The sequence below is a fragment of the Patella vulgata genome, chromosome 3 (assembly GCF_932274485.2).
Source record: "Patella vulgata chromosome 3, xgPatVulg1.2, whole genome shotgun sequence".
Classification (NCBI taxonomy): Eukaryota; Metazoa; Mollusca; class Gastropoda; family Patellidae; genus Patella; species Patella vulgata.
The window spans coordinates 76,083,863-76,097,276 of NC_065881.2; the positions used below are offsets into that span (position 1 = coordinate 76,083,863).

The window sequence follows — 13,414 nt, forward strand, 5'->3', positions numbered from 1 at the left end:
TGAAGACGGGCATACACCATACAGTGTGCTATGAGGGAAATTTTGCCCGGACAGCGGCACTACAGCCTACTCTTATATCGAATTCCAACTGTCAAGGGATCTTTTACGTGCACGCCAATGTGTACGTAGGACCTCATCTTTTCGTCCCATCCAAACAACTAGACATCTGTCCTTGTCAGGCCCTCCGTCCTGCATCGGACGTGTGGGATTTCTTCAGGTCCCCCTACGTGCAAGCGAATTATTGAAATAAACCTAACCCATGTAAGTCCCGAAATAACCTAGTTTGTTTCAAGTGGATGTTAAACCCCTATTCTCTTTCTCGTCAACTGACGGCCGATATAAACTGTCAATAACCAATTAATTGTAACAGTGCGTGATTCATTTTTTTGTCCGAAAATTTCAAATTTCTCACAGCTTAATCCATGCTTATATACTCAGATTGATTATTTAACATGTATTTAAGAAATTAAAATATCAACACTAGATAATCTCCTGACTTGGATTTAATTAATCTGATTAAACATACATATCTATATTTCGTTTCATTTTTTTATACTTTCAATGGCCTACACCACATGAAGATCTGACAAGTTATAGAGATAGGTCACGTCAGGGGTCAAAAGACTGACTTATGACCCTATGGTGTCAGACATTTGATTAACCAATCAGCATTGATGTTACTAGTGGATTACCCACAGTTCCGTGAAAAATAAGCCTAAAGCTCGCCGTAACAGACCGTTTCATTGGCTTATCCCTGCCACCATTCAGAACACGAGTAAAATAACAACTCTTCCAGATCCAAGTGTAGTAAAGACAAGTAAAACAAAATTTTGAACTATAAAAACGAAACGAAATAGGATCTGTGTTTTAACCAGATTGGGATTTAATCAGATAAGAAAATGACTATCAATTAGATTCGCAGACACGTTAAGGTGGCGTGCTATAATATCATGAGATCATTCTGACAGTACAGAGACTTGTTTTTTGGCAATTAGCCTACCGTAGATTGCAAAATAGCGGAAAGTTCAACTTAAATGAAATGTAGATGGGTTTTGTCGACAGATTCTGTCAAGAAAAGAAGAGACAAAATAGAAAGTTAATGTGTACGCTTTACAAAAAGGGACAGCATAGATCAATGGATTTTTACATTATTATATCTTTTGTAAATACTGAACAAATTGATCCATTTTAGACTGATATTCCTCTTAGAAATTTAACTTTTTCAATATTATAGTTTGCAAGGCATGCCTATATCACTCAAATCATGCTCATGGACTTCTAAGTGTCTACAACACCAAAATTTTAAAATGTAACAATTTAATAACTCACCCATGATTTTAATGAAATATGCATCTTCTGTAAAAACTTGAGATAAAGCCTGAAGATGTGTTTTTTTATCTTGATAATTCGACAAAACTATGTCTAAAATACCCTGAAAATAACAATCAAATTAAACATTACTCTACATCATAAACCACTGACAATGTAAATCAAAGAGTAATTTTTTAAAATGCAATGAAATGAAACAGGTTTTTTAATGTCCTATACAGACTGGGCTAATGAAGATGGGCATATGCCATACAGTGTGCTATAAAATAAAATGAAATGGGGTTTAATGTCCGACTTTTCTGCTCTGACTGGGCTAATGAAGACGGGCATACGCCACACAGTATGAGGGCCATTTTGCCCTGACAGCAGCACTATGGCACAGTCTTATTTCGAATTCTGTCAAGGGTTCTTTTACGTGCAAGTCAATGTTTACACAGGACCTCAGTTTGTCTTCCCATCCGATGGACTATACACTGTCCCTTGCCAGGTCCTACATGACTGACAAGGGGGAACCGCGCTGGAATATTCAGATGAACTTTCTCAGCCAAGAAAGTGAGCAAAGAGAGGAAATCTAGGTTACTCACTGAGTCACTGCAGCCCCCAATTATAATGCAATCAAAATATATATATATTGTGTGTTAATTAGTAAAAACAATTTTAGATCTTTTTTTCATTTTACGTACATTTTCTCCTATGTCGAAGAAAGCTACCAAAACAGGAATTGTTGTTGGTTTGGTTAGCGGATCCGAGAATTGAATTGTAAAAGTTCGAGAAAATCCATCACAGGTACTGCAACCAACATTTTTTAAAACATATGCTACTTGAGATGTATTCCTAAAAAGAAAATGTTAACCACATAGATTATTTCGGGACTAGGCTAACAAATGGTTCAATCTTATTTAAATAATTTGCATGCCCTTAGATGTCTTTAGCAGTGGGAGGAAACCGGAGGAACCTGAGAACACCCATGAGGTTGGACAGATAGCCATACTACTTCTCATTTACAAGCAGAGAACTGAAATCCACGCCACTTGACTCAATGACAGACCTTGTGACCTTGTGATTTCCCGCACACACATTAAACCGCTAGACCACCCAACCCCCATTAGTTCAGATATAATTTCTAAAACATGGTTGTATAAAAAGAATGTCTAATATTAGTAATATCATAAAGGAATATATTTTGAAACAACTAAGTTAATTACGTGAACAGGGATAAAGGGGATCTTAAAAGATATTTTTGAAAAAAAAACTGATTTCTTTTTGATGTCCAATATCTTGTGGAACACTTGTGGTGAAAAATATTCCACACAAAAGGCCCCAAATCTTGCCATAAATGACATTAAAATATATCGCAATTTCACTCACTCTGCTTTTTTCCAGGATAAAACTGTCAATGCATCTGGGAAGCCATCTAGATTCAAGTCTCCCATTCTGAGATTGATAGGTACAGAAAGAGTTGGGATAGTATTGTCTGGGAGGAATCCCCATTGATTGGTTCCATCATTAAATTTAACATCTAATTTATACCACTGAAAATAGAATATTTATAAACAAACAATTAAGACACCCATGTCTATTTTAACATATGGTCAGTTCTACAGAATGCAGTATGTCTAAGGGTGAGGAAATGAAAACTTATATCTCTAACACTGTTCGAAGCCTACCCATACTTTTCCTTGTCTCTCCTGCACACACCATCAACCTCTTACCTGGGATGGTACCCCTCTTAACCTGTTAACTGCGTAGGGCGTTATATAACGTCCTGGACAACTGCCACTCACCGTGTGTAGGATGTAATATAACGCCCCGGAGGTATTTTCCCCAACCTATTCCTCGAACATACGATCGCAGCATGTGTAGGACGTTATATAATGTCTGGTCGAGGAAATCTAATTGAAGGGAGACAACTCTATTTACCGTTAGTTTTAATATGGTTTCAGTCTACTATAGTGTTTATTCAGGAATACAAAGGTCCAAAAATGACGTTTTTCGTCAAATTAATTACACAATAGGGGGTAGTTAACGTTTTAAAAACTACACAGTTAAGGGGTTAACTCTTCTTTTCATACACTATTCCCTTGATGCCTCTTACTAAAATGCATCCCCCCCTTCCATCAATACTAGATCTTCCCTCAACACTATTTTCCTAAATACATTTCCTTCCTAGAAGTTCCATCAGACACTTTCCCTAAATACACCCCCTTTCCTAGATGTCCCCTCCCCCTCCACGCCCTTTTCCTAAATGTACCCCTATTTTTCCAAATCCACCCTTAGTCTATCCTATGTAAATAGTACTTGAATAGTCTATCCTATGTAAGATCTGATAAGTACTTGAATAGTCTATCCTATGTATCTGATACAGTACTTGAATAGTCTATCCTATGTATATGATGCAGAATTGCATGAATAGTCTATCCTATGTAAATGATATAGTATTTGTAATAGTTTATCCTATATAAATATTAGTTGAATAGTCTATCCTATGTAAATAGTAGTTGAACAGTCTATCCCATGTAAGTGAATAGTCTATCTTACGTAAATAATGCAGTAGTTGAATAATCTATCGTATCTAAACGATTCAGTTATGACGATATTAATAATAGTTACTCACCTCATTTTTGGACCAGACATATATTGCACTAGTAGTAGTACAGTCAGTAGCATCTGTACAACCTGGTAATACTATATCAACACTATGATCATTATCTAAAATAGACAGTTTTATTTCATAAATTTAGTTGTCATCTGAAAACTAAGTCCCCCAAAAAACCTGATTAGATCAGGAATGCGATCTCACGACTTAATACATTATTGTAATCAACTAACAATGATACTAGGTAACACAGTGTTCTAACTAACTACCTGACCTAAAGTGATCAGCAGTCGATATTTGCTGACCCTGTAACATAGTGCTCTATAATTTGGATACTAAGCCTTGTCACTAAAACTCAGGTATCTTGTAGTTGTCCTGTTTTAGCAGGAGAGAGAGAGAGAGAGTATTTAATGTTTAGATTCAAACCATTGTAGATAAATTGTTAAAACTGTTGGATTTCTACTGTCGCATAGTTTAACGTCCACTCAACACAAACTAGTTCATTTTGGGACTAACACATGATTTAATTTTATTTCAACAATTCACTTGCGCATAGTGGTCTTTAGCAGTGGGAGGAGACCGGAGGACTCAAAGAAAACTCATGAGGTTGGACAGACGACCCAACTCCTTGACACATACAACCGGGGAATCAAAATCACGCCAGTTGACTGAATGACGGACCTTATGATACAGACTAATTAATTACTCAACACCGCTGTAGCAGAGATTTAAATCTTTCAAGAAACATTTCTAGTTAATTTCTTCACATTTTAAGGAAAAAGATTTATGTTTAAACTTACCCATATCTAAAAATACTGGTTGACCAAATGATTTTAATTCTTCGGGTGATACAATTGTCTGATTCCACAGTAATTTACCTTTCTAAAAATAACAATCAAAATTAGATCCCTTTGAAAGATTAACATTTTCTTGATAAAGCCCAATCTGATTTTGGTTCGCTTTTCAATACATGAAGATCTGACTGGTTGCGTCAGGGGTCATACGAACGACTTTTGATCGTATGACATCAGTCAGAACTCGTGGTAACAGACCATTTCATTGGCTAATCCCTCACTTCAACCAGAACGCTGGTAATATAATTACTCTTCTAGATCCTAGTGTAGTAAAGACAAGTAAAACGAAATGTTGAACTATAAAAAACGAAACGAAATAGGATCTGTGTTTTAATCCGATTGGATATAGCCAAGAGAATCATCGTTGAAATGGTGCATGTCAACAATTGGCATCATCTACAGATGACATTAACGGGGTGAAAACAAGCCAGTACCATCTATAATCTTTGCTAGAATCTTTTGATGAGTCTCTTTTAATTCCAAGCTAGGAGATCATCTACCATTGACATTTCCCATACTGTATCCTAGCTGTATTTCACAAGTTACGAAAATGTACAGAAATATTTTGTAGAAAATAAAGCTGTTTTGTGGATGGATTATTAAATTAAAATTTTCAGATATTATTACTAACGTGCATAGCCTACCTGGTTTAGCCAGATTTCAAATTGAATTTTTCCACTTTCATCAGAAACTGTTATCAAATCTGAAACAAACAGAACATTATCTTAACTGGGCAGATAAATAAACTATAAACATACTTATGGAAAACAGCTACTGATTTATTTAGGCGACGTTTCGAAGAGTATTTTCTCAACATTTTTAACCTAATACAATATAACAAAATTTGAAGCAACATATATAGACAAAATTACAATAACAAGGTTGAAGCCATAGTTTATTTAGTCCAATAATAGTTCAGTTTTATTCAGTATTTACGGAGATATGATGTCACGATTTATGCTGGCCCTTTTGTAAATATAACATATTAGTTTTTCTTTTTTCTCTCTTCTATTTCTTGAAATTGCGTCAATCTATGCTGCTCCCTATGTACTGGTACACCGCCATCTTTATGTCTCACGAAATCTAATTGATGGACCTGTTTTCAATTCGATTGAATCCAAGTTTTGAGATTATCTATACGGCTCAATGTAATAGTTTATATAAATGGAAACATAAACACTTTATTCGACTGTACAGGGCGAGTGCCAGTAATGGACAGGGTGCGTATGCAGATGCAATATTCATGACATTTGATATTCATAATCTCACAGTCTGGTCTCAGTTCAGGGATTTGTCATCCCTTGCAAACTATAACATTGTAAAATACTTATCTCTAAATGGAATATAAGTTCAAACAGGTTTATAATTTATAAACATATTATGACAAGTTATAACATTGTGAAACCTGATTCTCTAAATTGAATATAGAACGCAGGTTATATATAACAACTCTTCCAGATCCTGGTGTAGTAAAGACAATCTAATTAAAATACAGCTCTATATTTCGTTTTTTTATACTTTCGATGGCCTATTACACTACATGAAGATCTGACCAGTTGTACTGGGAGGTCATGTCAGGGGTTATACAAGCAACTTTTGACCCTATGATGTCAGACATTGATTAATCAGTCAGCGTTGACATTTCAAGGTGTTTACCCACAGTTCCATGCAGAGCACGCCAAGAACTCGCCGTAACAGACCGTTTCATTGGTTAATTCCTCACATCAACTAGAACGCCTGTTATATAACAACTCTTCCAGATCCTAGTGTTGTGAAGACATGTAAAACAAAATTTTGAACTATAAAAAAACGAAACGAAATAGGATCTGTGTTTTAATCAGATTGGTTCAGAATGGTTCAGTATTTATAAAGATATGACAAATTACAAATTTGTTAACAATCTTCATCCACTGTAGACGATATAGGATATAGTCAACATAAACCAGAACTACTGAAATCTTTGATGGGCCTCTTTTTTTATCCAATTGAATCCAAGCTGGGAGATATTGTTTCTAATAACCAGGTAAATGTTAAATAATGAATCTGAGTAGATTTTAGCGTTGAATAAGCCGTGATATTGTCTGATAAATTCAAATGATCTACAGGGAGAGATTGAGAGAAATGGAGTTTAACATTTCGAGACTTACATATGGTTTTATTTTTATTTCCATAATTCGCTTGCGTTAGGGGTCTTTAGCAGTGGGAAGAAACTGGAGGACCAGGAGAAAACAACCGGGGATTCGAAACCACGCCAGTTGACTCAATGACAGGCCTTATGATACAGCACGTGCATCCAACCCCCTAAAATGATCTACGGTGACTTGAAAATAAAATGACAAATTTCTTAACATATTTCTGGTTGTCAATTTTCTAACAAAAACACAACTTACCTGCTGTTAAATCCATGTTGAAATCTAAGAATGCGCTGGACTGTGGAACATACAGAGGTGCTAAAGGAGCGGAAGATGTTTCATTTTTGACTGTTTCTAATGTATAATTTCTGCCCTCACTGTCGAAAAATTAAACTTTCATTAGAATTTTGGAAACGGTTTTATTTAAAAAACGTAAGGATTAGTCTGATAAAATGATTCATTTTGTTCATACGGATACAAATTATTATCTACATTATTTAGCTTTACCCATTATTGAGATAAGACAAATAAATGGTTAAAGTGACAGTTTAGCTAGCTTTAATAGCTTAATTTAATCATTATATTATCACTCATGACGTCATCTAGCTTTATCTAGCTTTAACCATTACTGTGATAAGACAAATAAATGGTTAAAGTGACAATCTAGCTTAAATCATTACATTATCACTCATGATGTCAACGGACAGACTATTGCCATACTGTCAAGACCAGTCGCATTAAGTCTTTCTTGTAAATTAATAATTTTCTTTTCATTTTGAGTGAAGCCTGCATTAATACAAGCTTGGGACTGTACAGCGAAGTGGACGCTTATGGTTGGTCCAAAAATCCATTCACTTAAATTGGTATTTGTTGTTGTATAAACCCAAATTATAAATACCAAAACAAAACCATTTACAAGGAGAGATTGGCCCCATACAAATAGCAGTTTTGCAGTCGGGATATCAGAGATATGTGCAGGGACAAAATTCTGAAGTGGAGGAGGACATGGTTTAAAAAAAAAGTTATACATGTAGCTGTAATAACTTATGATAACAAGATGGAAGACAAAGAGAGTGGTGCTGATATTTTGAATCCACCAAATCCCCTGGGATCTGCCATTGCATTATCTAGTAACGTACCCAAATATCCAATATGTTCTTTCTTTATCTCCATTCATAAATTTTTCTCCTACTAAATCTGGAATCATATCTCCATTCACGCTGAAATATTAAAATTGGACATGATGCAAATAACTGAAAGCCAGAATATTTATTAGAAAGCTCAATCTGGTTAAAACACAGATCCTATTTTGTTTCGTTTTTATAGTTTAAAATTTCGTTTTACTTGTCTTTACTACACTTGGATCTGGAAAAGTTGTTATTTAACTCGTGTTCTGAATGGTGTCAGGGATAAGCCAATGAAACGGTCTGTTACAGCAAGCTTTAGGCGTGTTTTTCACGGAACTGTGGGTAATCCACTATTAACATCAATACTGATTGGTTAATCAAATGTCTGACGTCACAGGGTCATAAGTCAGTCTTTTGACCCCTGACGTGACCTATCGCTATAACTTTTCAGATCTTCATGTAGTGTAGGCTATCGAAGGTATAAAAAAACGAAACGAAATATAGATCTGTATTATAATCAGATTGTTAGAAAGCTATATGTTGCTTTCATAACCTTGATGATTGTGTTTACATCTTTTAAGAAATTTGAGAATGACTTCAAAAGCTCTACATGTGCATATTCACACTTCAACATACTTTGGCCTTCGTGTATATGTACCAACTAAAAGTCGAAGCAATTTTTCATGGCAAATAAATTTATTGAGAGGAAACCCAATCTGAAATGGAAGCTTAAAGAGATACAGGCAACAATAACTATCCACACAATTTTTCAACAAAAAAATTGATTTACATGTAGATATTAATCATATTAAAACTGAAGCTAGGCATAGCTAATTAAAGAAAATGCAAGAACTGGTCAAGAGTTTTGTTGAAAACCACTTCTTTCTATAATGCATAAAACTCATGGAATCTTGAAATGGCCATAACTGAGTGACGACTCAAATTGTGTAGGTAATCTAATTTAATAATAAAAATTAAAAAAAAATACAAAACAACTAACTCTATTATTGCTGGTTGATCTGCGAATGTTTCCTTTATAACTAATGGTATTGTATCTGAAATTAATTAAAATACAGAATGTTGTAATAAAAACAAGTATGTATAAAAAAATGAATAATAAAAAATAATAAAAAAAAATCACTCCTACCACTAAGTTGAAATTCTGAATTAAGAAAATGATCAACCATAAAATAAATACATTTATTGTAAGTATAGTACTGTATAATATCTATAGAGATGCTAGCAAAAGTTACGTACAATAAGTTTGTAAATAAGTAGGATTTAAATGTCTTGTCAATGCTATTCTTTTTTTATTTAGAGGGGGGCTGGACGGCTGAATGGTTAGCAAGTGCCCGCTGTACCATAAAGTCTGTCATTGAGTCAACTGGTGTGGTTTCGATTCCCCGGTTGTATGTGACAAGGAGTAGGGTCGCCTGTCCAACCTCGTGGGTTTTCTCCGGGTCCTCCGGTTTCCTCCCACTGCTAAAGACCCACACGCGAATTATTGAAATAAAATTGAACCATGTGTTAGTCCCGAAATGACCTAGTTTATGTCGATTGGACATTAAACCCCATCTCTCTCTCTCTCTATTTTTTTTATTTAGAAACTCACAAATATAAATTTTTCCAATTTGGTAAAATTACACGTGCAGTGGAGGGTGTGGTTTCTGGACTGCATAACATGTTTTGTCCTTACTCTTCTGTAAATTCCATCTGTCAAATGATCTTTTACTTGCGCAATCATTTTATTAACAGGATTATTGACTTTTGTCCTATGCAAACAATTAAAGCTGAACTCTGATTACAAAACTACAGAAATAATTCATACGGCGTTTACTGGAAGTGGGTGTGGCCTGTCTATGTGTTTGTTTGCCCAAAGTAATCGGCATTGTTGTTCTACAAATTCAAAACAAAACAAGTATGGCGGTTGTTTTGGGCTTTACCTTTTTTTATTTAAAGTAGCTAAGTCTCTAACTCAATACCATCCAAAGTCTTACACGTTGAAAATACGAATTATTTGTCAATTCAAATCAACATTGATGCTGTGATCTTAACAGGAAAAGACAGGCTTCTGATATCCAATATTTAAGACAAAATAAACATTTTACCATTCGTGTACCATAGTGCGTTTTAGCGTGATTTGCAACAAGTGACCAGAAAGAACGAGGCTAGACATATTCAACTGGAGAGCCTGCTCAATAGACTGGAATAACCAGACGCTAGAAATTGCTATAGGGTTGAGACACATGTAGTAATTTGCTGGACATAACTGATTTGAAATTAAGAGTCAAAACGGAAACAATTGAATGTAAATCAGTTTATATACAATCAGATTACATTATTATATAGGTCCCAAATATTAGCGATTTAGCTCCTTTAATTATTTCTGTAGTTTTGTAATCGGAGTTCAGCTTTAAAGAGAATTTACATGTACAAAATGGAAATGATCTTCTAAGCATAAATAGTATAATTTTAAAGCAAACTGCTGGCAATGAAGTCCTACCTAAATTATTTTTGAGGATATTTCCCCAGTAGATGACTACTTGTAATGGTCCCTGTGTAACACCTTCATTTCTTCTTGTAACCATGACATCCATCATAGAATCACCATCAAAATCCGCTGGTACTACATTTACAATATAGGTATCATTTGTTTGGGATTTACTGATCAATTCCTTTTCAGAATAAGATGCATCTATTTTTTCAGTTGTTCCCAGAACAAGTTGGATGGATTTCCCTGCAAAAAAAAGACAAACAATTTATTACATACATGTACCGTATGACGTGTAAAATAAATTATGGTAATTAAATCACACTCAACATTGTAAACACTGTGTGTAACATACAGTTCAAACAAAATTTTTAAGTCCAGTTCACAGTCAGCCAATGGATGTTTTATGCCCAATCTGATTAAAATACTAGGGCCTGTTTCACGAAATTTTAACTAAGATAAAATCCAAATTTTAGTAATCTGATTGGATAATATTAGATTGATTTTAGTGCTTAGCCAATCAAAATTGAAGTATCTACTAAAATTTTGATTTTATCTTTAGTTAAAATTTCGTGAAACAGGGCCCAGATCTATATTTCGTTTTTTTATACTTTCGATGGCCTACACTACATGAAGATTTGACAAGTTATAGCGATACGTCACGTCAGGGGTCAAAAGACTGACTCTTGACCTATGACATCAGACATTTGATTAACCAATAGGCATTGATGTTACTAGTGGATTACCCACAGTTCCGGGCAAAAAAGGTCAAACACTCGATTCGACAGACCATTTGATTGGCTGACCCCTCATTTCAAGCAGAACACGAGTTAAATAACAAGTCTTCCAGATCAAAGTGTCGTAAAGGCAAGTAAAACGAAATTTTGAACTATAAAAACGAAACGAAATAGGATCTGTGTTTTAACCAGATTGTTTTATGCCATTAACTAAAACAAACTTAGTTACAGTATTTATAAGGTTGGGATAGCCTAGTGTCTCGCTTCATGCTCTAGCTGGCTGGTCACCTCTGGCTTTCAGCCGTGGTTTAGATCCCTGCTGTGAACGTATGTGGCTTGGAGATAGATGTATAGCCGCCTTCTCCCACAGGAGAGACCCCCCCTCCCCAAAAACCTGCTATAAGATAATAAAAATAAAACAACTTGTCTGCGATGCTAAACACTTATTGAAGAAGACTGGATCATTTTTTTTATATATATTCTATTTTTAAATATGAAGTAGATATTTAACCGTATACGGCAAAGTATCTACTTCCGCTATTGTACCGTACATCGTTCGACTTGCGCAGTTGTGCGATTCTTGATATATTCCACCATTTTGGCAACTCGTCTTTCAAGTTCGGCACGATTTTAGGAGAAAAACATAAACCACTGACAGTCTTAGTACTTAAATTAAAAACCAAAATCCGCCCTCGACCAAAATAGAATAATATTCTAAATGCTTTTCTACAATTTACATTTATTATCTTTTAAAAATAATTCTCCAGTTTCTACCATAGAAATTCAAGTATGGCTATTTCGTTCCTTTATAAGAAACGGAGAAAGAAGCAATGTTAGACAAAGGACGAAAAGAACTGTTGGGTTAGGGTTTGGGTTAGGATTTGGGTTTGAACTGTTGCAGTGTTGGGTAAGGGTTACGCAGTGTATATTTTGACCGTATACGGCAAAGTATCTACTTCCGCTATATAAGGTATGACCTCATCATACAAATTAGCCAATCAGAAACGATGTACGGTAAAATAGCGGAAATAGATACTTTGCCGGTTAAATATCCACTGCCTTTTAAATATATCCCATGATCATGATTATATTCAAAACCAATATATAAGAGTCTTAAAATGCTGTTACGTTATAATTCCTAAGCTAGTGGCCGCCCCGTGGCAAATCGGTGCAGTACGTTGATATGGCTAATGTTCAAAGATATAAATTTTAGGTTTGTTAACTTATTATTCAACTGAACAGAATGTACAATAAGCTGAACCATAATTCAGTCATGAGATTTGCACACAAAAAATGTCAACAAACCGTCGTCAGAGAGGATAAACACATCGGTAGCTTTGTCGGCGTTAAAATCGCCAAAAGCTGCTAAGAGACCATTTTTGGTTCTTCCAAAAATACCAGACGAAGTGTCAGAAAAAGAACCCTGACAATTTTTAGTGAAATTAAGAAATAATAACGCGACAAAAACTGTTAAAATCCACATCATGTCATTTTGACTCATCTAATCAGCCATTGAGCCATAAAGCGTTGCGCATTACATGTATAACGGAAATTGGTCTTCGTTTACGACATTTGCGACATTGCATTAATTTGGGTTACATGGTTAATTTATCTCGTAAATTAAGGAAAAAAGGCAATAAGGAACAAAGCTTTAATCAGCGACAGCAGCAGTTCTGGTTGTAGCAATGGGTTCTTTACCGATTATTTAGAACCTGATCTATTTTAGCGCTGTCAGTGTCAATCTGAAAACCAGAGCCGCGGCAGGGAGGGCTACAAATTGGCCTCCAAACAAAAATGAGTGATAACCTTCGCATTCATGTTAATAAAACCTTTAAAAGGCAGCAGAGTGATGTATGGCACACTGCTGAAATGGCACAGGACGTAGAGTCTCACGAGGAAACTCTGAAGAAATTGAATGATTTTTATTTTACACGTAAGACTGGAATTTTATTAATGATACATTACATACTAACAATAACATAAGCCTACATTTTAGGTGTGGATTTGATAGTTACAACCCTCATGAAAACAATTACATTGTAACTTTATTAAATCAGATGACATCAGAAGATAGGCCACCGAAATGAAATTCACATTATTGTGGGTGCCAGGCCCTCTGTCCAGAAAATCCTTATGAACTTTCTCGGC

General features: G+C 35.1%; 1 protein-coding gene across 1 annotated transcript in view; it reads right to left on the reverse strand.

Annotated features, from left to right (window-relative positions):
- The window catches only part of LOC126816130 (T-cell immunomodulatory protein), a 33,933-nt gene extending 21,129 nt beyond the window's left edge, over nt 1-12,804 (reverse strand). Inside the window, exons 1-11 of the mRNA XM_050542335.2 lie at nt 12,572-12,804; nt 10,542-10,775; nt 9,039-9,093; nt 8,051-8,131; nt 7,170-7,288; nt 5,424-5,482; nt 4,726-4,807; nt 3,944-4,038; nt 2,698-2,861; nt 2,013-2,163; nt 1,330-1,432 (exon numbers count right to left, since the gene is read on the reverse strand). Coding sequence (XP_050398292.1) covers nt 1,330-1,432; nt 2,013-2,163; nt 2,698-2,861; nt 3,944-4,038; nt 4,726-4,807; nt 5,424-5,482; nt 7,170-7,288; nt 8,051-8,131; nt 9,039-9,093; nt 10,542-10,775; nt 12,572-12,767 — 1,339 coding nt within the window. The 5' untranslated portion in view covers nt 12,768-12,804. The remainder of the gene's footprint in view (nt 1-1,329; nt 1,433-2,012; nt 2,164-2,697; nt 2,862-3,943; nt 4,039-4,725; nt 4,808-5,423; nt 5,483-7,169; nt 7,289-8,050; nt 8,132-9,038; nt 9,094-10,541; nt 10,776-12,571) is intronic.
- Nucleotides 12,805-13,414: the final 610 nt, after the last annotated feature.